The sequence below is a fragment of the Hemitrygon akajei genome, chromosome 1 (genome assembly GCF_048418815.1).
Source record: "Hemitrygon akajei chromosome 1, sHemAka1.3, whole genome shotgun sequence".
Taxonomy (NCBI): domain Eukaryota; kingdom Metazoa; phylum Chordata; class Chondrichthyes; order Myliobatiformes; family Dasyatidae; genus Hemitrygon; species Hemitrygon akajei.
The window spans coordinates 224,109,643-224,135,972 of record NC_133124.1 but is presented as its reverse complement, the minus strand read 5'-3'; the positions used below and the strand labels follow the sequence as shown (position 1 = coordinate 224,135,972).

Here is a 26,330-nt window from a genome sequence, read left to right as displayed (position 1 = left end):
TACAAAAAATTATATAAACGAAGACTGACAAACAGCACCAAGTGTGCAAATAACACATGACTTTTAAAAGTCCTTGAAAGTGAGTCTATAGAACCTAAAATCAATTCAGAGCAGTGGCGATTGAAGTTATCCACACTGGTTCAAGAGCCTGATGGTTATAGGGTGATAACTGTTCCCAAACCTGGTGGTGTGGTACCTAAAGCTTTTGTTCCTCCTGTCCAATGGTACTCCAGCAAATCCCTTCATCAGGATATTAATTCCCTTCCAATTCAGGTGCAATTTGTTCTTCTTATACAGGTGACCTTTGCCCTACAAGAGGTCCTACTAATTCAAAAATAGGAGCCCTCCTACATGCACCAGCTCTTCAGCCACAAATTTGCCTTTTACTCCTATTCCTAACCTCAAAAGTGTAAGGCACTAGACCATAAGACCTAAGAGCAGAATTAGGCCATTTGGCCCATTGGGTCTGCTCTGCCATTGAATTGAATTGACTTTATTACTTACATCCTTCACATACACGAGGAGTAAAAATCTTTATGTTACGTGTCTGTCTAAATGTGCAATTTATAATAATTTATGATAAATAGAATGTACAACAGGACAGTCAATATAACATAGAAATAAAGTTGTATCAGCATGAATTAATCAGTCTGATGGCCTGGTGGAAGAAGCTGCCCTGGAGCCTGTTGGTCCTGGCTTTCATGCTACGGTACTGTTTCCTGGATGGTAGCAGCTCAAACGGTTTGTGATTGGGATGACTCAGGTCCCCAATGATCCTTTGGGGACTTTTTACACACCTGCCTTTGTAAATGTCCTGAATAGTAGGAAGTTCACATCTACAGAGGTGCTGGGATGTCCTCACCACTCTCTGCAGAGTCCTGCGATTGAGGGAAATCAGTTCCCATACCAGACGGTGATGCAGCCAATCAGAATAATCTCATTTGTGCCCCTGTAGAAAGTTCTTGGGGTGTGGTGCCCCATTCCAAACTTCTTCAATTGTTTGAGGTGGAAGGGGTGCTGTTGTGTCTTTTTCACCACACAGCTGGTATGTACAGACCTCGTGAGATCCTTGGTGATGTTTATGCCAAGGAACTTAAAGCTGTTCACCCTCTCAACCCCAGATCCATTGATGTCAATAGGGGTTAGTCTATCTCCATTCCTCCTGTAGTCCACACCAGCTCCTGTTTTTGCAATATAAAGGGAGAGGTTGTTTTCTTGATACCACTGTGTCAGGGTGATGACTTCTTCTCTGTAGGCTGCCTCAATATTATTTGAGATCAGTGTACTGTCATTGGCAAATTTAATTAGCAGATTAGAGCTGTGGGTGGCGACACAGTTACGGGTATAAGAGAGTAAAGGAGGGGGCTTAGTACACCGCCCTGAGGGGCACCTGTTTTGAGGGTCAGAGGTGAGGGAGCCCACAAGCCTGCAATCTGACAGGAAGTCCAGGATCCATCTACACAAGGCAAGGTGAAGGCTGAGGTCTCTGAGCTTCTTGTCGAGCCTGGAGGGAATTATGATGTTGAATGCTGAACTGTAGTCCAACAACAGCTTCTCACATAAGCATCCTATTTCTCCAGATGTGTAAGGATGGTGCGTAGAGCTGAGGCTATTGCGTCAACTGTTGATCAGTTGTGTCAGTAGGCGAATTGTAGGGGGTCCAGTGTGGCTGGTAGCATGCTGCAGATGTAGTCCTTGACCAGCCTCTCAAAGCACTTGCTTATTATTGAGGTGAGTGCGACAGGACACCAGTCGTCCAGACACGTTACCTTAGTCTTTTTGGGTACAGGAACAATGGTGGATGTTTTGAAGCAGGAGGGCACTCTACACTGGGAGATGGAGAGATTAAAAATTTCTGTAAACACACCTGCCAGTTGTGCCGTGCACACTCTGAGTACCTGCCCTGGGATGCCGTTTGGTCCCACAGCCTTGTGCTGTCCACTCATTGGAAACACCTGCATACTTCAGCCTCAGCTCTCGGTCACATCAGCGGCTCTCTTCAGGGGCTCAGTATTGGCAACGTTGAATTGAGCGTAAAAAAGATTTAGCTCATCTGGGAGAGGCAGCGATGTTGGAAACTACACTGCATTTAACTTTGAAGACTGCGATGGTGTGTAGACCTTGCCATAATCAAGGCTGATCCTTTTCTCCTCCTCAGCCCCACTCCCCAGACTTCTCCCCCATAACCATTGATGCCGTGTCCAATCAAGAACCTATCAAACTCTGCCTTAAATACAACCAATGACCTTGGTTCCACAGCTGCCTGTGGAAATAAATTCTACAAATTCACCATGCTCTGGCTAAAGAAATTTCTCTGCATTAGGGAGATTCAACCTGAAATCCTTGAAAAGATCAAGAGCCTGTGAGGCGTCACGGATGTAGGTGGGAAGGAACTGAACTAGGAGGATAAAACACAGTTGAGGTATGCAAATATGAATTCAGCGGGGCAGGGACAAGCTGAAACAATGGGTCTACCTGGACAAGCAAGTTTGTGGATTTTGGGTAGGAGGTAGAAACAGGTGGTGTAGGGTGCAGGAACTATGAGGTTGATGGCAGTAAATGGGAGATCCCCAGAGTCAATATAGTTGGTGATGGTGTAGGAGCCTGCATTGGTGCTGCTTCCTGTACCCATGCTGAACCCGTCGATTTCATCCACTTTGCCTCCAACTTCTACCCTGCCCTCAAACTCACCTGGTCCATTTCTGACACTTCCCTCCCCTTCCTCGATCTCACTGTCTATATCTCCGGAGAAAGCTTATCCACCGACGCCTATTATAAACCAATGGACTCTCACAGCTACCGAGACCATACCTTGTCCCACCCTGCTACTTGTAAAAACACAATGCCCCTTCTTTCAATTCTTCTGTCTCTGCTGCATCTGTTCTCAGGATGAGGCTTTTCATTCAAGAACAAAGGAGATATCCTCCTTTTTCGAAGAAAGGGGCTTCCCTTCTTCTACCATCAACGCTGCCCTCAACTGCATCTCTTCCATTTCACGCACGTCTGCTCTTATCCCATCCTCCTGCCACACTACCAGGGATAGGGTTCCTCTTGTCCTCACCTACCAACCCACCAACCTCCACATTCAGCACATAATTCCCTGAAACCTCTGCCACCTCCAACTGGATCACACCACCAAACACATCTTTCCCTCCCCCTCACTTTCTGCTTTCCGCAGGGATCGCTCCCTACATGACTCCTTTATCCATTTGTCCCTCCACACTGATCTCCCTCCTGGCACTCATCCTTGCAAGCGGAACAAGTGCTTCATCTGCCCCTACACCGTCACTACCATTCAGGGCCTCAAACAGTCCTCCCAGGTGAGACGACACTTCACCTGTGAGCCTGTTGGGGTCATGTACTGTGGTGCTCCCAATGTGTCTTCTTGTATATCGGTGAGACCTAACATAGATTGGGAGACCGCTTCACCGAGCATCAATGCTCCATCCGCCAGAACAACCAGGATCTCCCAGTGGCCACACACTTTAATTCCATTTCCCATTCCCTATGTCCATCCATGGCCTCTTCCACTATCTTGATAAAGTCACGCCTAAGTTGGAGGAACAACACCTTATAGATAGATAGATAGATAGATAGATACTTTATTCATCCCCATGGGGAAATTCAACATTTTTTCCAATGTCCCATACACTTGTTGTAGCAAAACTAATTACATACAATACTTAACTCAGTAAAAATATGATATGCCTCTAAATCACTCTCTCAAAAAGCATTAATAATAGCTTTTAAAAAGTTCTTAAGTAGTTTACTTAAATACATTAAATACAATCAACCCCGGCACTTTAACATATCTTACTCCTGGCGGTTGAATTGTAAAGCCTAATGGCATTGGGGAGTATTGACCTCTTCATCCTGTCTGAGGAGCATTGCATCGATAGCAACCTGTCGCTGAAACTGCTTCTCTGTCTCTGCATGGTGCTATGTAGAGGATGTTCAGGGTTTTCCATAATTGACCGTAGCCTACTCAGCGCCCTTCGCTCAGCTACCGATGTTATACTCTCCAGTACTTTGCCCACGACAGAGCCCGCCTTCCTTACCAGCTTATTAAGACGTGAGGCGTCCCTCTTCTTAATGCTGCCTCCCCAACACGCCACCACAAAGAAGAGGGCGCTCTCCACAACTGACCTATAGAACATCTTCAGCATCTCACTGCAGACATTGAATGACGCCAACCTTCTAAGGAAGTACAGTCGACTCTGTGCCTTCCTGCACAAGGCATCTGTGTTGGCAGTCCAGTCTAGCTTCTCGTCTAACTGTACTCCCAGATACTTGTAGGTCTTAACCTGCTCCACACATTCTCCATTAATGATCACTGGCTCCATATGAGGCCTAGATCTCCTAAAGTCCACCACCATCTCCTTGGTCTTGGTGATATTGAGACGCAGGTAGTTTGAGTTGCACCATATCACAAAGTCCTGTATCAGTTTCCTATACTCCTCCTCCTGTCCATTCCTGACACACCCCACTATGGCCGTGTCGTCAGTGAACTTCTGCACATGGCAGGACTCCGAGTTATATTGGAAGTCTGATGTGTACAGGGTGAACAGGACCGGAGAGAGCACGGTCCCCTGCGGCGCTCCTGTGCTGCTGACCACCGTGTCAGACCTACAGTCTCCCAACCGCACATACTGAGGTCTATCTGTCAAGTAGTCCACTATCCAATCCACCATGTGAGAGTCTACTCCCATCTCCGTTAGTTTCTGCCTTAAGATCTTGGGCTGGATGGTGTTAAAGGCACTAGAGAAGTCCAGGAATGTAATCCTCACAGCACCACTGACCCCATCTAGGTGAGATTTCCATTTCAGTAGCCTCCAACCTGATGGCAGGAACATTGATTTCTCAAACTTTCAGTAGGCCTCCACCCCCCTACCCTCACCATTTCCCACCCCATTGTCCCTCTTCTCATGTTATCTATTTGCCCACCCAGTGCCTCCCTTTGGTGCTCCTTCCCCCCTTCCCACTTTCTTCTATCTTCCATGGCCTTCTGTCCTCTCCTATCAGTTTCCCCTTTTTCAAACCTGTAACTCTTTCACCAAACAATTTCCTAGCTCTTTGTTTCATCCTTCCGCCTCCAAGTTTCACCTATCACCTGTGTTTCTCTCTCCCCTCCCCCCCCACCTTTCAAATCTACTACACAGCTTTTTATCTCCAGTCCTGCTGAAGGGTTTCAGCCCGAAACATCGACTGTACTTTTTTTCCATAGATGCTACTTGGCTTGCTGAGTTCCTCCAGTATTTTGTGTGTGTTTCCCAATATAGTATAACTGATCCCCTAGTAGGCTCAATAACAAACTGCTTTAAAAATTCATCTTGTAGGCATTCAAACTCACTCTCTTGAGATCCATTGCCAATCTGATTTTCCTAATCGGCATGCATGTTTAAATCTCCCATCACTATCATAACATTAACCTTTTAGACAATAGACAGTAGGTGCAGGAGTAGGCCATTTGGCCCTTCTAGCCAACACTACCATTCACTGTGATCATGGCTGATCATACACAATCAGTACCCCGTTCCTGCCCTCTCCCTATATCCCTTGAACCCGCTATCTATAAGAGCTCTATCTAACTCTCTCTTGAATGCATCCAGAGACTTGGCCTCCACTGCCTTCTGGGGCACAGCATTCCACATATCCACCACTCTCTGGGTGAAAAAGATTTTCCGCATCTCTGTTCTAAATGGCCTACCCCTTATTCTTAAACTGTGGCCTCTAGTTCTGGACTCACCCATTAGCGGGAACATGCTTCCTGCCTCCAGCGTGTCCAATCCCTTAATAATCTTATATGTTTCAATCAGATCCCCTCTCATCTTTCTAAATTCCAGAGTATACAAGCCCAGTCGCTCCAATCTTTCAACATGTGACAGTCCCGCCATTCCGGGAATTAACCTTGTGAACCTACGCTGTACTTCCTCAATAGCAAGAATGTCCTTCCACAAATTTGGAGACCAAAACTGCACACAATACTCCAGGTGGGATCTCACCAGGGCCCTGTACAGCTGCAGAAGGACCTCTTTACTCCTATACTCAATTCCTCGTTATAAAAGCCAGCATGCCATTAGCTTTCTTCACTGCCTGCTGTACCTGCATGCTTGCTTTCATTGACTGATGTACAAGAACACCTAGATCTCATTGTACTTCCCCTTTTCCTAACTTGACTCCATTTAGATAGTAATCTGCCTTCCTGTTCTTGCCACCAAAGTGGATAACCTCACATTTATCCACATTAAACTGCATCTGCCATACATTTGCCCACTCACCCAACCTGTCCATTCTCATAACATCCTCCTGACATTTCACACTGCCACCCAGCTTTGTGTCATCGGCAAATTTGCTAATGTTACTTTTAATCCCTTCATCTAAATCATTAATGTATATTGTAAACAGCTGTGGTCCCAGCACCGAACCTTGCGGTACCCCACTGGTCACAGCCTGCCATTCCAAAAGGGACCCGTTAATCGCTACTCTTTGTTTCCTGTCAGCCAGCCAATTTTCAATCCATGTCAGTACTCTGCCCCCAATACCATGTGCCCTAATTTTGCCCACTAATCTCCTATGTGGGACTTTATCAAAAGTTTTCTGGAAGTTCAGGTACACTACATCCACTGGCTCTCCCTTGTCCATTTTCATAGTTACATCCTCAAAAAACTCCAAAAGATTAGTCAAGCATGATTTTCCCTTCATAAATCCAGGCTGACTCGGACTGATCCTTCTACTGCTATCCAAATGTGTCTTAATTTCCTCTTTTATAATTGACTCCAGCATCTTTCCCACCACTGACGTCAGGCTAACCGGTCTATAATTCCCTGTTTTCTCTCTCCCTCCTTTCTTGAAAAGTGGGACAACATTAGCCACCCTCCAATCAGCAGGAACTGTTCCTGAATCTATAGAACATTGGAAAATGATTACCAATGTGTCCACGATTTCTAGAGCCACCTCTAAGTACCCTGGGATGCAGACCATCAGGTCCTGGGGACTTATCAGCCTTCAGACTCAACAGTCTATCCAACACAGTTTCTTGCCTAATATAAATTTCCTTCAGTTCATCCTTTACCCTAGTTCCTTTGGCCACTATTACATCTGGGAGATTGTTTGTGTCTTCCCTAGTGAAGACAGATCCAAAGTACCTGTTCAACTCACCTGCCATTTCCTTGTTCCCCATAATAAATTCACCCGTTTCTACCTTCAATGGCCCAATTTTGGTCTTAACTATTTTTTTTGCTATTCATATACCTAAAGAAGCTTTTACTATCCTCCTTTATATTCTTGGCTAGTTTACCGTCGTACCTCATTTTTTCTTGGCGTTTTGCCTTTTTTGTTATCTTCTGTTGCTCTTTAAAAGCTTCCCAGTCCTCTGGGTTTCCCGCTCATCTTTGCTATGTTATACTTCTTCTCTTTTATTTTTATACTGCCCTTTACTTCCCTCGTCAGCCACGGCCGCCCCTTACTCCCCTTAGGATCTTTCTTCCTCTTTGGAATGAACCGATCCTGCACCTTCTGCATTATTCCCAGAAATACTTGCCATTGTTGTTCCACTGTCTTCCCTGCTAGGGTATTGTTCCATTGAACTTTGGCCAGCTCCTCCCTCATAGCTCCATAGTTCCCTTTGTTCAACTGTAATACTGACACATCTGATTTTCCCTTCTCCTTCTCAAATTGTAGGTTAAAACATATCATATTATGGTCACTACCTCCTAATGGTTCCTTTACCTTGAGGTCCCTGATCAAATCTGGTTCATTGCACAACACTAAATCTAGAATTGCCTTTTCCCTGGTAGGTTCCAGCACAAGCTGTTCTAAGAATTCATCTCGGAGGAACTCCACAAACTCCCTTTCTTGGGGTCCAGTACCATTCTGATTCTCCCAGTCTACCTGCATGTTGAAATCCCCCATGACAACTGTATCATTACCTTTGCAACATGCCAATTTTAACTCTTCATTCAACTTACACCCTACATTCAGACTGCTGTTTGGGGGCCTGTAGATAACTCCCATTAGGGTCTTTCTACCCTTAGAATTTCTCAGTTCTATCCATACTGACTCTACAGCCCCTGATTCTATGTCCTCCCTCGCAAGGGACTGAATATCATTCCTCACCAACAGAGCCACCCCACCCCCTCTGCCAGTCAGTCTGTCCTTTCGATAAGATGTATATCCTTGAATATTCATTTCCCAGGCCCTGTCCACTTGAAGCCATGTCTCTGTTATTCCCACAACATCGTACTTGCCAATTTCCAACTGAGCCTCAAGCTCATCTACTTTATTCCTTATACTTCGTGCATTCATATATAATACTTTTAATTCGTTACTCCCCTCTCCTTTCATATCAATTCCTATTTCACTTGGCCATACTGTATGATCTCTTCTTGAGCTTTCTACTCCATTGATTCTGTTGTCCTTTTTAACTTTTCTTATTTTCACTTTCCCTTTAACTCCATCCTTATATTTCCAGTTCATCCCCTCCCCCCCACTACTTAGTTTAAACAGATCCGTGTTGCAGTGGCAAACCTGTCTGCCAGAATGCTGGTCCTCCACCTATTAAGGTACAACCCGTCCCTTTTGTACAATTCATCCCTTCCCCAAAACAGATCCCAGTGGTCCAAGAATGTAAATCCTTGCTTCCTGCACCAGTTCCTCAGCCACACATTCAGATCCATTATCTTCCTGTTCCTGCCCTCTCCAGCACGAGGAACTGGAAGTAAACCAGAGATAACCACCCTGGAAGTCCTGCTTTTCAGCCTTCTTCCGAGTTCTCTAAAGTCCCACTGCAGAATGTCCTTCCTCTTCTTCCCGATGTCATTTGTGCCGACATGCACTACCACTTACGGCTGTTGACCTTCACCCTTGAGGATTCCCTGCAATCGGTCCATGATGTCCTGGATCCTAGCACCAGGGAGGCAACACACCATCCTTAAATCTTGCCTGTTGCCGCAGAAACCCCCTTCTGTACCTCTTACTATGGAGTCCCCTACTACCATGGCTCTTCCTGATGTCTGACTCCTCGGCTCTGCTTCTGCACCAATTTTCGGCTCGCAGAACTGTCCGCCTCTCAGACTGGCAGTATCTTCTGTCCTGACAGCTTCCAAGAAGGTGAACCTGTTTAGGAGAGGTACATCCCCTGGGGTCTCCTGTACTTCAAACATCCTTTCCTTCCTCATCATCGCCCCCTTTCTCTCTTCCGGTATCCTCGGTGTAATGACCTCACTGTAGGTCCTGTCCAGAAAACTCTCGTTTTCGCGGATAAACCTGAGGTCATCCAGTTCTTTCTTCAGTGCTGCAACATGCTCCTTCAGAAGCTGAATCTGAACACACTTTCCACAGCTGTAGCAGCCGGGGGCACCATCAGTCTCCCTGACCTCCCACATCATGCACGTAGCACACTGAATCAGCTTAGCGGTCATGTCTTCACCCTCTCTAATTGAGCCTGGCGTAGTCTCCTCCCTCAGCCTCCTCGCCGAAGACTCTTGAGCCAAAGACTGGCACTTTTCACACCAGGCACTTCCTTCGACCAGGCCGCTTTTGATACACCTTTTCTATTTCCTGCCGTAGTCTGTGGTCCACATCCCAGCTACTGCTCAGAGACCTGTATATATCTGCTATCAGGGTCTTTCCACCCTTGCATTTTTTAAACTCAACCCAAAAGGATTCAACATCTTCCGATCCTATGTAAAATGCTTCAACTGATTTGATGGCATTCTTTACCAGCCAAGCTACGCCATCCCCTCTGCTGACCTTCCTATTCCTCTGATACAACATATCACTTAAGGTAGATTATAGATATTGCCACCTTTGAGGTGCTGCATTTTAACTTTCTGCCTAGCTCTCTATATTCATTCTGTAGGGCCTCATCCATGTTGTTGGTATTAATGGGAAGAACGAGCAAAAAAGTGACAGATGGAATACAGTGTTGAGAAATGAATGATAATGCAGTTTGGTAATAGAAACAATAGTGCGGACTATTATCTAAATGGGGAGAAGATTCAAACATCAGACGTGCAGAGGGACTTAGGAGTTCTCATGCAAGACTTCCTGAAGGTTAATTTACAGGTTGAGTCTGTGGTAAAGAAGGCAAACAGAATGTTGGTATTTATTTCAAGGGGAGTAGAATATAAAAGCAAGGAGATAATGCTGAGCCTTTATAAGACACCTGTCAGGCTGCATTTGCAGTATTGTCAACAGTCTTGGGCTCCATATCTCAGAAAGGATGTGTTGTCATTGGAGAGACACCAGAGGCTGTTCACGAGGATGATTCCAGGAATGAAGGGATTAATTAACATATGAGAAGCATTTGGCTGCTTTGGGCCTGAACTCACTGGAATTTAGAAGAATGTGCAGGGTGGGGAGGGATCTCATTGAAATCTACCGAATTTTGAAAGGACAAGACAGGGTGGATGTGGAGAGGATGTTTCCTATGGTGGAGGCTATCCATATCTAGAGGGCACAGCCTCAAAACTGAGGAGCGACCTTTTTGAACAGAGATAAAGAGGAATTCTTTTAGCCACAGAGTAGTGAACCTGTGGAGTGCTCTGCCACAGATTGTAGTGGAGGCCAAGTCCATAGTACATTTAAGGCAGAAATTGATCGTTTCCTGCTCCATCAGGGCATCAAAGGATATTGTGAGAAGGCAGGTGTATGGGGTTGAGTGTGATCTGGGATCAGCCATGATGGAATTGTGAAAAAGACTCAATGGACTGAATGGCCTAAATTTGCTCCTATGTCTTATGATCTTAATGACCTCTGGCTGATCATGCTCCCTCCTAGGGAATTTTCGGGATACATGCTTGATTCTCAATCACCTGCTTTAACACCTCAGTTGTTACTGGTTCCATGGAACAACTGCAGAAGTTACCACTTACCTTCTCTGTGCTTTGAAAACCAGGCATCTGCATCAGTTAATAACTGTTTCAGGGATCCATTCCAGGAGGGCACTAATTTCAGGAACATCCACTGCAAAAAATTACAGGTTCAATTAGTACAGAATCAAAAGTGCTGAGGTGCTAATAAAGCAGGTTTCGCTCTGCATTCCATACAAGCTACTTGCACCTTACTCTGCCAACTATACCTCATAGCTACAATGACAAAGACTGTCATGGTTGATGTTGAATGCTGAAAATTGTTTACACTTTAGCTGAAGCAACATATGTACTGTAAGGTTAAGCATATGTAGATCATTGTGCAAAGTTGTGCTTGTGTCAGTTTTATAAAGTATAAATTTTATAATGAACATAACTTGAAACTTGACAGATGGCTATTTTCCCCATTGCTATACCATGTATTCTTTGCAGCCTCCTTGTAGATAAACTCTAGAAGCTCAATTTGATTTCTGTTTGGGTATTAGTCTTCATCGGAACCCTACAATCTACCCCACACCAACAAACTACCATTGTCCTGGGAGTAGAAACAAGTCAGACTGCTACCATTATGAATACGTTTCCACAGGTACATGCAATACCTTAAGCTGAGAAATGTGCATAGGAAAGGGGTAAGACAGCTGTTCAGCAGTTATTAATATTTTATAGAAATTTCCAGAATTAAAATCAATATTCTGGTTGGGGGAAATGGTCATTACACAGAAGTGTTTGAGATACACTGTCCTAAACAATTCGGTAAAAATTAATCTCTCACCCATTAAAAGCCACACCTCACGGTATGTAAGCAGCTGAATGGATATCAGTAACTTAATTTTTGAAATGCAGTCACCAAACATTTTAATTTATCTTCTCATCCCAGCAATGGAGCAGTCTAATAACTGAACCCCAGCAGTATAGATATGAATAGGATCCAGAATAGTTAGTATCTATCAGTGAAATACAGTACCTGCCTTCCTGTTGGGCCATTCTTGTCATTGCCATTAAAACTATCAAAAAAAAATGTAAAAAATCTCTCTAAACTCTGGAGTGTTCCCCAAGGTAACATCAATTTTAGGAACTAAGGACCTAGTTAGGCCAGTCCTCAGTGCAGTGAAGAGCTCTGGTGAAGAGCTCTGGGCTTATCTCATGTATTTGTAATGTTAACGTTTGTCCATAGTTCCTTCAGCCAGGCATTTTAACTGACTCCAAATCCTATCTGCTCATTGCCTTATGACCTGCTCACCTGTAATGGTCAGGTGCAGTTACAATCATCAAAGAGTGGCAGAGCATGGAAACAGGTGCTTCTCCCAATTCGTCCATGTCAACCAATCTGTCCACCTCAAAATGCATCAGCCAATTCTCAGACCAGCTGTGCATTCTGTCAAAGCCACTTTCTTTGCAGTTTAACAATCATGTTTGTATTTTAAGTAGCCTTTACATACATAACAGTTTAATAAGCCTCTAGTAGCTATACAAAGTATAATTCTAAAGCTTCTTTGCTCATTCATTAGGAGTCCAGTATTTTCTCATTGGTTGATTTTATGGCAATATTGAATAAGTATTTTCTAATTAGTTGTCTCTTCTCTATGGAATTTTCTTATCTTTTGGGTATAAAAGTAGTTGTTTCATGCTAGATGTTATCTTTAGTTTGTCTCTTCTTCCAATAGTAAGACCACAATCACTGTTCTGTTCCTGTTCTTTTGTTTCATCAACACTTGATAAAATAATTGTGAAGCAACAAGTTTTATGCTTTGTTCCTGATTTCTAAAAGAACCTTGGATTTAAAATATTGAAATCTGTCAATCACAAAGAGCGGGGTTCCAACTGATCCCTGTGGAACACCCCTAGTCACTGACCCTCAGGCAGTAGCCATCTTTTGTCTTCTGTGGCCAAGCAAATTTCTACACTTCTACACTGTCAGGATTCTTTCACAGGTTAATTCTGAAGCAAAATATTCGTTAAGGACCTCCCCAACCTCCTCCGACTCTAGATACATGTTTTCTCTTCTATCCCCGAGTGGTTCTACCCTCACTTTAATCAAGAACTTTTTAAAAGCTATTATTAATGCTTTTTAAGATAGTGATTTAGATGCGTATCATATTTTTTTTACTGAGTTAAGTATTGTATGTAATTAGTTTTGCTACAACAAGTGTATGGGACATTGGAAAAAAAAAGTTGAATTTCCCCATGGGGATGAATAAAGTATCTATCTATCTATCTATCTACTCCTGTTCTTCACAAATGTGCCTTGAGAATTTCCTTAATCCTTCTCACCAAGGCCTTCTCATGTCATCTTCTCACTCACTTAAGTCATTTCTTAAGTTCCTTCCTGGCTATTTTATACCTCTGAAGAGCCCTGTTTGATCCTTGCTTCCTAAACTTTAAGTATGCTTCCTTCTTCCTCTTGACAAGATGTTCCACTTCTCTTGTCAACCATGGATCCTTCATCCTACCATCCTTTCCCTGCCTCAATGGGACAAATCTATCCAGAACTCCATGCAAGTGCTCTCTAAACAATCCTGTATTTTCATTGCACATTTCCCTGACTATATTTGTTCTCAACTTATGTTCCTAAATTTTTGTCTAATAAAATTATAGTTTGCCATCACCTTATTAAGTACTTTTCCATACCACAAGACATACGAACAGAATTAGACTACTTAGCCCTGTGAGTCTGTTCCGCCAGTTCATCATGGCTGATAACATTTTTCCTCTCAGTCTCAATCTCCTGCCTTCTCCCTGTATCCCTTCATGCCCTGACTAATCAAGAATCTATCAACATCTGGTTTAAATATACACAATAACTTGGCCCCCATAGCTGCCTGTGTCAATGAATTCCACAGATTCACCACTCTCTGGCTAAAGAAATTCCTCCTAATCTCTGTTGTAAAAGGACACTCCTCTATTCATAGGCTGTGTCTTTTGATCTTATAGACTCTCCCACTATAGGAAAGTTCTTCTCCACATTCACTTTATCGAGGCCTTTCAACATTCAATAGGTACCTTCTATTCCTATCCCTGTCCAAGGCTAAGCTAAATTTCAGGGAGCTGTGGTCACTGTCTCTGAAATGCTCACCTACTGAGAAATCTGTCACCTAACCCCGTTCATTGCCTAGCACTAAACACATAATATAAAGGATGACGAACATGTACCTTCTTTAGTGCAGTATATACATCCATCTCCACCTGCATTACAAACAGGTCTGGAGAGCTCACCAGCTTCTCCATCAGATCTATGCTGGATGAGGAAAGAAAAATATATCATTATCTGAGCTATTGGTCCACCAACAGCAATATTAATAATAAGAGGTTTGGTTATTTTCTGAGTGTATAGTAAATATCAAGAAACTGATTTTATCCTCTACTGGACCAAAAGCTGTACCGAATGAAGGACAGCTTTACAATGCAAATACTTTATTGTCACCAAACAATTGGTACTAAAGTGTACAATCATCGCAGTAATATTTGTTTCTACACTTCGCGCTCCCTGAAGTACAAAAGAAAATGGTGGGCAGAGGGATCCTAAAGCCCCTCCGCTTCAATCCGACCAGCAGCCCAGCTCTTTTCCCACGCTTCCTCAGTAATTTGTGCATCTTTCCAGACTTCCATCGATGCAGTGTGTTGTTGACGGCTCTTTGAGGTTGGTGGATGCATCCCACAGGGATCGATCGGCGGGTTGTGTCGTCGGGCACTCCAGGTCAGGCCGTATGCCACTTCCAACTGTTGGGGGCCCGGGCTGTTGATCAGGTCAGGCCCCAAAGTCGACACTTCATCCTGGAGGGACGGGCTGCCGGCTGAAACAAGTCCGTGAACTGTGTCACAGTTGCGGAGGCCTCCGCTCCAGCTGAGCCCTGGGCTCGATTTCCAAGGTCAACGGCGGAGGCCTCACTTCCGGCAGCTGTGGATAGCCACCAACGAGGCTCTATGGTGGTCGCTCCGGGGAAGCATCTGGGGTATCTTGAGGTCTCCGACATCACTTCTGTGTGCTCGTTTGCTTCGGAGAGGTGCTGGTCGGAATGGGCCATGTCTCCAGGCGCTCCGACACGGTAGCAGGCCGCGGGTCTCCAGGAACATGGTGGACCTCGGGCCTCGACGATCGGGTCCAGGTACGGTCTGGAGTTGAAGCAATTCTGGCGTGTTGATGATCTCCAGCTGGGTCAGTAACTTCACCAGGTAGTTGTTGATCTTACTAGATGTAGCAGATTGGAGGTTTAGAAGGGTTTCTCGGGTATAGGATAGTGTAGAGGGCAGTTTGCTTGGCAGAGCATGCGCAGAGTCGCCAGTTACCGGCGCCATCTTAAACTTTTTTAAAAAAAAGCTTTAGCTGGAACTCCGGAAATACAAACAGGATAATGGTTAGCTCTTATGTCAGCTCCGTGGCAATGGTTTAGGGATAAGACCATGGAAGATCACAGTCCCATGGTAACCACTGTAGGACCAGGAACATGACAGTCCCATGATAACTATTCTACATCAGAATTTCAAAGCCTGTGGTAAAGGGGGAAGTTTCTCAGTCATACTTGTTGGTAATAACAGGGATATTTTCATACATTTTGGTATTTATTTTCAGCATTCTATCTGCAATATTTTTATGGAATTGTATTTCAAATTGCCAATTCTTTAAGAAGCACTTCAACTCATCCCAATCATTTGCTCTTTTCACTCTGATCCTGAAAATGTTACCTTTGCAAGTATTTGAAAAAGTGGGATTGGTAAAGATAGGCATGGTGGTTGGCACAGATGCAGTGGGCCCAAGATGCTGTCCCTATGCTATGGCTCTCTATAATTTTATTTATTCAATTTCCTTTTGTAGGTTGCTTTCCAACAGCCTTTCACTCAATGTAAACTGAATTGTTACGTGCAAAAAATTCTCATCTTCTCCTTGTACTTCGCAGTTAGCTTAAACCCATGTACCTGGATTAAAGACTTCACTGTGGAAACAATTTCTCCGTGTTTAGTTGATAGTAATTGTAAATAGCTACATTAAAATTCCTTGTAAGTTGCACTACTCCAGTCATTCCAGCCATTTCAGTGTTACATTAACTGAGACACAAGGTGGCAAATACTATAATCATAAGTGAAAAACAAACTGCTGGAGGAACTCAGTGGGTCTGGCAGTTGCTGTGGAGACAGGCTCAGTGCCAGATAGTCAACATTGAGCTTTGACCAACGACCAATCCGGACATCAGAAGTTTGAGAGAAGGTAGGATTTCATGTCCACTACCTGAGTAGAAAAAGGCAGCAGTGCTCAGTTAGGACAGTAGAGATGCCAGGCAGGATAGTTGAATGCTCCTCTTCAGAGATGTGGGAAGGCAGGGAGACCTCCAGCGCCCTTTACGACTACAGCTGTGAGAAGTGCATCTAGCTGCAGCTACTAACAATCCATGTTAACGAGTTGGAGCTGGAACTGGATGAACTCTGGATTACTTGGGGGAGTGAGAGAGATAGTAATACTCAATGTGCAAGACACAGGAAACTGAGTGACAGTCAGGAAGGAGAAAGGGGATAAGGAGTCAGTGTAGAGTATCCCTGTGCCCATCCACTTCAACAACAGGTTTATCACTTTGGATACTGTTGGTGGGGAGGTGTAAATCTAACAGAGAAAAGTCACAGTGATCAGGTCTCTGGCACTGAGTCTACCTCTATGACACAGAAGGGAAGGGGGGGTAGAAGTAGCACATACGGTGATAGAGGATTTGTTAGTTAGGGGAATGGACTGAGGTTCTGTTGGTGAGAATAAGATTCCCAGATGATATGTTTCCTCCTGGGTGCCAGGGTCCGGGACCTCTCAGATTGAGTTCTTAGCATTCTTAAGTGGGAGGGTGAACAGCCAGAGGTTGTGGTCCATATAAGTACAAATAACGTGGGTAGGACAAGTGACGAGGTTCTGCATAAGGAGTTCAGGGAGTTAGGTGCTAAGTTAAAGAGCAAGACCTCCAGTGTTGTGATCTCAGGACTGCTACCCATGTCACGTGTTGGTGAGGCCAGAACTAGGAAGATAATACAGTTTAACATGTGGCTAAGGAGTTGGTGTAGGAGGAAAGGCATAAGATTTTTGAATCATTAGGCTGTCTTCCAAGGAAGGTGGCACCAAAATGGTGGGGTACTAATATCCTAACAGGAAGGTTTGTTAATGCTGCATGGTGGGATTTTGAACTAGAGTTGCAGAGGGATGGGAACCAGAATGTCAGAACAGTTAGTGGAGAGGTTGTGGACACAGATGTTAGTAAGACCTCAAAATAAGGAATCAGAAGTTTGAGCATAGCATGAATTGTGTCCTGAGATGTGTATACTTCAATGCAAGTAATTTGCAGGAAAGGTGGATGAGCTTAGGGCATGGACCAACACCTGGAATTTTGACATTGTGCCTTTAGTGAGACTTTTTTGCAGGAAGGGCAGGACTGACACCTCAATATTCTGGGATTCTGTTGTTTTAGATGTGAGAGAGTGGGAAGGATTAAAGCAGGGTAACTAGTCACTAGTCAGGGAAAACATCATGGCAATGCTCTATCAGGACAGACTGAAGAACTAGACTAGTGAGGTGTTATGGGTGGAACTAGGAAATAAGAAAAGTATAACCACGTTAATGGGGCTATATTACAGACCATCCAACAGTCCTAGGGGTTTAGAGGAATAAATTTGTAAACAGACTGCAGACTATTGCAAGAAACATAAGGTTGTTATAGTAGGTGATATTGACTGGGAATCCCATACTAGATGGGATAGAGTTGGCAAATATGTTCAGTAAAGTTTCCTTCATCAGTGCGTGTAAATCACGATGAGAGAGCATGCGATATTGAATCTGCTATTAGGGAATGAGACAGGGCAAGTGACAGACTTGTGTAGGGGACACTTTGCTTCCAGTGACCACAATGCCATGAATTTCAAAATAAATATGCAAAAAGATAGGCCTGGTCCGAGGGTTGAAATTCTAAACTGAAGAAGGGCCAATTTTGATGGTATCAGAAATAACCTGGCAAGTGTGGATTGGGACAGGCTGTTTTCTGGCATAGGTGTACTTGGAAAGTGGGAGGATTTCCAAACAAAATTTTGAGAGTACAAAGCTTGTCAGAATAAAAAGCAAAGATAACAAGGGTAGAGAACCTTGGTTTTCAAGAGATAGTGACAGAAAAAAGGAGGTACATAGCAGGTATTGGAAAATGGGAAGAAATTAGGTACTTATGGAGTATAAGAAATGCAAGTGAACACAAGAAAAAAAAAGTCAGGAAGGCTAAAAGAAAGCATGACATTACTCCAGCAGAGAAGGTAAAGGAGTATCCTAAGTGATTCTATGGGTATGTTGAGAGCAAAAGGATTGCAAGGGACAAAATAGGTCCTGTGGAAGATCAGGGTGGTAATTGATGTGTGGAGACAAAACAGGCAGGGGAGATCTTAAACACATTATTTGCACCTGTATTTACTCAGGAGATGGACACAGAGTCTAGAGACAAAGTGGCATTTACTTCATTGACCCTGTACAGATTACAGAGGAGGAGGTGTTTGCTACCCTAAGGCAAATTAAGCAGGATAAATCCCCAGGGCCTGACAAAGTATTCCCTTGAAGCCTATGGGAGGCAAGTGCAGAAATTGCCGGGCCCCTGGTAGAGATATATAAAACATCCTTAGTTACAGGAAAAGTACTAGAGGGTTGGAGGGTAGCCAATGTTGTTCCGCTGTTCAAAGAGTTCGCTAAACATAAACAAGGAAAATATAGGCCAGTGAGTCTGACATTAGTTATGGGAAAGTATTGGAAGGTATTGTAAGGGACTGTATAGATAAGTATTTCGATAGACAAGGACTGATTAAAGATAGTGAACATGGCTTTGTGTGTGGTAGGTCAAGTTTAACCAATCTTAGAGATTTGAGGAAGTTACCTGGAAAGTGGATGAAGGCAAGGCAGTGGATGCTGTCTAGACATTAGTAAGGCATTTGACAAGGTCCCGCATGGGACTCTGGTCCAAAAGGTTCAGTCGTCTGACATTCAGGATGAGTTAAGTAAACTGGATTAAGTAAACTGGCGTAATTTCTGCCACCTCCAACGGGATCCCACTACCAAGCACATCTTTCCCTCCCCACACTCTTTCTGCTTTCCGCAGGGATCGCTCCATAAGCGACTCCCTTATCCATTCATCCCCCCCCCCCCCCCCCATCCCTTCCGGCACTTGTCCTTGCAAGTGGAACAAGTGCTACACCTGCCCTTACACTTCCTCCCTCACCACTATTCAGGGCCCCAGTCCTTCTAGGTGAGGCAACACTTCACCTGTGAGTTGGCTGGTGTGGTATACTGCGTCCGGTGCTCCCGGTGTGGCCTTTTATATATTGGTGAGACCCGACGCAGACTGGGAGACCGTTTCGCTGAACGCCTACGCTCTGTCTGCCAGAGAAAGCAGGATCTCCCAGTTGTCACACATTTTAATTCCACGTCCCATTCCCATTCTGATATGTCTATCCATGGCCTCCTCTACTGTCAAGATGAAGCCACACTCAGGTTGGAAGAACACCTTATATACCGGCTGGGTAGCCTCCAACCTGATGGCATGAACATTGACTTCTCTAACTTCCGTTATTGCCTCTCCCCTTCTTACCCCATCCCTGATATATTTAGTTTTTTTTCCTCTCTCTGCCCATCACTTTGCCTGTTCTCCATCTTCCTCTGGTGCTCCCCTCCCCCTTTCTTTCTCCCTAGGCCTCCCGTCCCATGATCCTTTCCCTTCTCCAGCTCTGTATCCCTTTTGCCAATCACCTGTCTGGCTCTCAGCTTCACCCCACCCCCTCTGGTCTTCTCCTATCATTTCGCATTTTCCCCTCCCCCTCCTACTTTCAAATCTCTTACTATCTTTCCTTTCAGTTAGTCCTGACGACAAGACTAACGTCGACAGCACTTCTCCCCATAGATGCTGCCTGGCCTGCTGCGTTCCACCAGCATTTTGTGTGTGAAACTGGATTAGACATTGGCTTCGTGGGAGAAGCCAGTGTAGTAGTAGAGGGTTGCCTCTCTGTCTGGAGGCCTGTTACTAGTGGTCTGCTGCAGGGATTGGTGCTGGATCCTTTGTTGTTTGTCATCTATATCTGCATCAGCTGGAAAAATGGGCTGAAAGATAGCAGACAAATGTGAGATTCTGCACTTCAGTAGGACCAATCGGGATAGGTCTTACACAGTGAACAGTAAGACAATGAGGAGTGTGGTAGAACAAAGGGATCTGCTTATACAGGTATATAATTTGTTCAAAGTGGCCTCACAGTAGATGTGGTCATAAAGGAAGCATTTTGCACATTGGCCTTCATAAATCAATGTATTAAGTACAGAAAATAGAATGTTATTTTGAAGTTACATAAGACACTGGTGAGGCCTTATCTGGAGCTTTGTATGCAGTTTTGCTCACCTACTTACAGGAAAGATGTTAACAAAGTTGCAAGAGTACAGAGAAAATTTACAAGGATGCTGCCGGGTCTGGAGGACCCAAGTTATAACGAAAGACTGAATAGGTTAGGGCTGTATTCTTCAGAACGTAGAAGATTGAGAGGAGATTTTCAAGAGGTATACAAAATTATGAGTGGTATTGACAGGGTAAATGCAAGCAGGTATTTTCCCACTGAGGTCAGGTGGGACTACAACCTATGAGGTAATGGGTCATGAGAGTGTGGAATGAGTTGCCAGCTCGAATGGTGCATGAACCTCAATTTCAAAGTTTAAGAGCAGTTTGGATGGGTACATGAATAGTAGAGATATGAAGGGCTATGGGCTCAGTGCAGATCAATGTGAGCAAGCAATTTAAATGGTTTTGGCATGGGCTAGATGGACCAATGGGCCTGTTTCTGAGCTGTGCTTTTCTATGAATCTTTAACATTTCAGTTCCTGATACTGGGTCAATCATCCCTCTGCTCAACATGTTGAGTTACTCCAGCAGTTTTTTTTTCTTACATGCCTAAAAATAAGTTCAATTCAATTGTCAATCAACTGTATATATGAATATAGCCAAACAAAACATGCTTCCCCTGGGGCCAAGGTGCAAAAGCTCAATACATACAGTCACACTCTGCACTCAGTACATATAATTATGTCAGCAGAAAAACATAGTTACAAAATAACATCATAGCCCAGGTTCCTAAGTGCCATGGCTTGGAAGTTGATAATGCATGGATGTTGCCCTTGAGCCATGTTTCTGAAAGTACAGTAGTTCCTCATTGTCCAGATTGTCTCCCACTGACTGAACATTGGAAAGCAGCACCAACAGGTGGGATCAGTGCCCAACCCAGCACGGAATTCAATGGCACACCAGACAACCCTGAGGCATGAATAAGGGCTTACTTGGTGCCACAACTGAGGCCAGTAACTCTCCCGCCAACAGTCTTGCCAATGTACCAGTGAACTTGCAAAATTCTACATTACCAATATCCAACAGGGTCTTGCGATCACAATAAAAAATCCCTGCACCATCCACTGGAGTGCACACCACCTCCGGATGTCTACTTCCCTAGGTGGCTGAAGCAGGATGTAACACGGTCTGCACTAAGTCTAGCTCCGCTGTATCCAGCATCTTGCTAGTGGGGTAGACATGCAGTACTTGGTATTTTTAAATATCCAGCAGTATCTTGTGATCGTGAAAAAGACGTAAAGGACAAACAACTACACCTTTAGTTGGACCCAGAAAGGCCACCACCATCCTACGCAAGACTGGTACCATTCTTCCTTTAGTGAGGCTAAATACAGGGAGGGGGATGCCTACCCTGAAGTTTAAATCTTCCTTTCAATGGAGCTCAGTGAGACCCTCTCTCACTGCTCTCCCCGTGGCACCTATCACCTTGTGTTTCTCTCTTCCCTCCCCCCACCTTTTAAATCTACTCCTCAGCTATTTTTTTCTAGTTCTGCTGAAGGATTCTGGCACAAACGTCGACTGTACTCTTTTCCTAGATGCTGTTTGGCCTGCTGAGTTGCTCCAGCATTTTGTGCACGTTGCTCTAAATATGTTTTGAGTATTTTCCACATTAACACATTACAAAAGTATGTCATTGCTTCCAAATGTTACAGGGAATCCTGAAGTCAAGAAATCTGACATTTAAATGAGTTTTTGTACTAAAGTAGTACAGAACGAGTTCAGAATTAAAGGGAGATTTTGTATTAAAATAAAAGGACAATTTACCTTGAAAGGTCAGTATGATACAGCTGAGGATAAGCCAACAAGTTTACAAGCAGATAATGGATGCAACACAAATGTAAGGAAGGACAAATGGAAACACAGCAAAGAGTTAAATTGTATCACAGAGGCAAAATTCAAAAGGGTGAAGAATGTAGGACTGAAGGTGCTATATTTAAGTGCGTGTAGCATTCGAAATAAGGTGGATGCACTGGTGGCGCAATTAGAGATTGCTCGATATGACGTGGACATCAGAGTTGTGGCTGAAAGTAGGCCATAATTGGGAGCTTAACATCAAAGGATATACTTCATATTGAAAGGACAGGCAAGAAGGCATAGGTGGTGGTGTAGCTCTGTCGGTTAGAAAGAGGTGACATAGGTTAAGAGAATGTTGAATCTTTGTGGGTGGAGTTAAGAAACTTAAAGGGTAAAAAAAAACATTATGGACATCATATATAGGCATCCAAACAGTAGCCAAGATGTGGGGTTGAGATTACAATTGGAGCTGGAAAAGGCATGCAAGAAGGGTAATGACACCATTGTACTGGGGACTTCAATATGCAAAGGGATTGAGAAAATCAGGTTGGTGTTGGATCACAAGGCAGGGAATTTGATGAATGCCTACGAGAATGCCTATGAGAGGCATAGATAGGGTGGATAGTCAGTACCTGTTTCCCAGGGCACCAAAAGCAAACACCAGAGGGCATATGTACAAAATTAAGGGAGGAAAGTTTAGGGGAGACATCAGGGGTAAGTTGTGTTTTTTTTAATTTTTTTTTATATACACAGAGGGTCGTGAGTGCCTGGAATGACTTGCTAGGGATGGTGGTGGAGGCTAAAACATTAGGGGTATTTAAGAGCCTCTTGGACAGGCACATGGATGAAAGAAAAATGGAGGGTTATGGGGTAGTGTGGGTTTAGTATTTTTTTAAGGATTATATGGGTCGGCACAACATGGAGGGCTGAAGGGCCTGTACTGTGCTGTAGTGTTCTATGGTTCTATGGCTTTTTAGAGCAGCTTGTGCTTGAGCCTACTCGGGGAAAGGCTATCTTAGAATGGGTGTTGTTAGGGAGACCCTTATTAGAGCTTAATGTAAATGAACCCTTAGGAAGCAGTGATCATAATATGATTGAATTCATACTGCAATTTGAGAGGGAGAAGCTTAAGTCACATGTATCAGTATTGCAATGGAATAAAGAAAATTACAGAAGTATGAGGAAGGAGCTTGCCCAGGTGGATTGGAGGAGGATACTGGCACGGATGGCTGAAGTTTGTGGGAATAGTTCACAAGGTGTAGGATAAAAGGAGGAAGAAGTTCTCAAATGGCAGAGGTAGGCAACTGTCGCTGACAAGGGAAGTTATGGACTGCATTAAAAACCAAGGAAAGAGTATATAAGCTCGCAAAAGTGAGTGGGAAATTGGATAATTGGGAAGCTTTTAAACTCCAACAAAAGGCAACTAAAAAAGCTACAAGAAGGAAAAGATGAAATATGAGGACAAACTAGCCAATAATATAAAGTAGGACACTGAAAGCTTTTTCAGTTATATAAAGAGTAAAAAAGAGGTGAGAGTTAATATTGGACCACTGGAAAAGATGCTGGTGAGGTTGAAATGGGGACAAAGAAATGGCAGAAGAACTCAGGGTACTTAAAGACTAATGATAAAATAAGTCTCTGTATGATTTCTGTAAAGAGAAATCTTGGCTGACGAATCAGTTAGGGTTCTTTGAGGATGTAGCAAGCACAGTGGACAAAGGAGAGGCAGTGGATGTCATTTACCGGTACTTGGATTTTCATTTGATGAGGTGCCATATGAGGCTGCTTAACAAGATAAAGTCCTATGGCATTACAGGAAAGGTACTGGCAAGGATAGAGGAATGGCTGACAGGCAGGAAGCAGTGAATGGTAGTAAAAGGGCCTTTTCTAGTTGGCTGTCAGTGTCTAGTGGTGTTCTTCAGGGATCAGTATTGGGACTGCTACTTTTCACCTTGTTTGTCAATGATCTGGATAATGGAATTGATAGCTTTGTGGCAAAGTTTGCTGATGATACTAAGATGTGGAGGGGTAGGTAGTGCTGAGGAAGTAATGCATTATGCAGGAGGATTAGAAGAATGGGCAAAAAAGTGGCAGATGGAATACAGTGTTGGGAAATGTTTGATAATGCATTTTGCTAAAAGGAACAATAATGCAGACAATAGTGCAGTCAAGTAGTGGACTACTTGACAGATAGACCTCAGTATGTGCGGTTGGGAGACTGTAGGTCTGACACGGTGGTCAGCAGCACAGGAGCGCCGCAGGGAACCGTACTCTCTCCGGTCCTGTTCACCCTGTACACATCAGACTTCCAATATAACTCGGAGTCCTGCCATGTGCAGAAGTTCGCTGATGACACGGCCATAGTGGGGTGTGTCAGGAATGGACAGGAGGAGGAGTATAGGAAACTGATACAGGACTTTGTGATATGGTGCAACTCAAACTACCTGCGTCTCAATATCACCAAGACCAAGGAGATGGTGGTGGACTTTAGGAGATCTAGGCCTCATATGGAGCCAGTGATCATTAATGGAGAATGTGTGGAGCAGGTTAAGACCTACAAGTATCTGGGAGTACAGTTAGACGAGAAGCTAGACTGGACTGCCAACACAGATGCCTTGTGCAGGAAGGCACAGAGTCGACTGTACTTCCTTAGAAGGTTGGCGTCATTCAATGTCTGTAGTGAGATGCTGAAGATGTTCTATAGGTCAGTTGTGGAGAGCGCCCTCTTCTTTGTGGTGGCGTGTTGGGGAGGAAGCATTAAGAAGAGGGACGCCTCACGTCTTAATAAGCTGGTAAGGAAGGCGGGCTCTGTCGTGGGCAAAGTACTGGAGAGTTTAACATCGGTAGCTGAGCGAAGGGCGCTGAGTAGACTACGGTCAATTATGGAAAACTCTGAACATCCTCTACATAGCACCATCCAGAGACAGAGAAGCAGTTTCAGCGACAGGTTACTATCGATGCAATGCTCCTCAGACAGGATGAAGAGGTCAATACTCCCCAATGCCATTAGGCTTTACAATTCAACCGCCAGGACTTAAGAACTTTTTAAAAGCTATTATTAATGCTTTTTAAGATAGTGATTTAGATGCATATCATATTTTTTTACTGAGTTAAGTATTGTATGTAATTAGTTTTGCTACAACAAGTGTATGGGACATTGGAAAAAAAGTTGAATTTCCCCATGGGGATGAATAAAGTATCTATCTATTATCTAAATGGGGTGAAGGTTCAAACATCAGAGGTACAGAGGGACTTAGGAGTTCTCATACAAGACCCCTACAAGGCTAATTTATAGGTTGAGTCTGTGGTAAAGAAGGCAAATGCAATGTTGGTGTTTATTTCAAAGGGAATAAAATCTTAAAGAAAGGGAATAATACTGAGCCTTTATAAAGTACTAGTCAGGCTACACTTGAAGTGTCCTCAACAGTTTTGGGCCCCATATCTCAAAAAGGATGTGTTGTCATTGGAGACACATCAGAAGAGGTTCATGAGGATGTTTCTATGATTCCAGGAACGTACAACGCTCTGGTAAAGGTTTCACTGCTAACGAAATGGTCTTTCTGTAGAAGCAGTGTTTGGGTTATGGCTGGAGATGACGGGTGCTTTGGAATGTGAGCCATCCAATCAAGGGAGTGGGTTTTTTTTGTGTACCTAACACCAGTGTGAGCTGGAGTCTCTGTTCGGTGGGAGATGAAGAGAGAAGACGCTGGAGAGAACCGGTCGTAGGATTTGACCTGGTGGGGCACCGTGATTTGATGGAGCAAAGTGCGGAGGTCTATGGAGGATCGGTGAAAATGACCTTTGGAAGAGTTGAGCTCCAACTTGTGCACGTACGACTATTTAATTATAATGGGTCCTTTTTGTTTGTTTCTTTCTTTTCTTTAATAACCCTTTAGTTAAGTTAATATTCACAAATGTAATTCCTTTAATCGAATGCAGAGTGCTGTTATTTCTTGGCACTGAGTTGTAACAGGGTAGCAAATTTGGGGTGGCAGGACCAGATTCCATAGACTTACGCAGTCCAAGGAAACCGGGGTTTCACATGAGAAGCATTTGGCAGCTTTGGGCCTGGACTCACTGGAATTTTGAAGAATGCAGAGGGAAGCTCATTGAAATCTACCGACTATTGAAAGGACATGATAAGATGGATGTGGAGAGGATGTTTCCTCTGGTGGGGGTATCCAGAACTAGAGGTCACAGCCTCTGTGACCTTTTAGAACAGAGATAAGGTGGAACTTTTTAGCCAGAGAATAGTGAATCTGTGGAATGCTCTGCCACCCACTGCAGTGGA

At 44.0% G+C, this 26,330-nt stretch overlaps 1 protein-coding gene across 1 annotated transcript in view; it reads right to left on the bottom strand.

Annotated features, from left to right (window-relative positions):
• Window positions 1-26,330, bottom strand: part of gmcl1 (germ cell-less, spermatogenesis associated) — a 260,756-nt gene that overhangs the window by 160,917 nt on the left and 73,509 nt on the right. The window contains exons 7-8 of the mRNA XM_073062046.1: window positions 14,022-14,106; window positions 10,875-10,965 (exon numbers count right to left, since the gene is read on the bottom strand). Coding sequence (XP_072918147.1) covers window positions 10,875-10,965; window positions 14,022-14,106 — 176 coding nt within the window. The remainder of the gene's footprint in view (window positions 1-10,874; window positions 10,966-14,021; window positions 14,107-26,330) is intronic.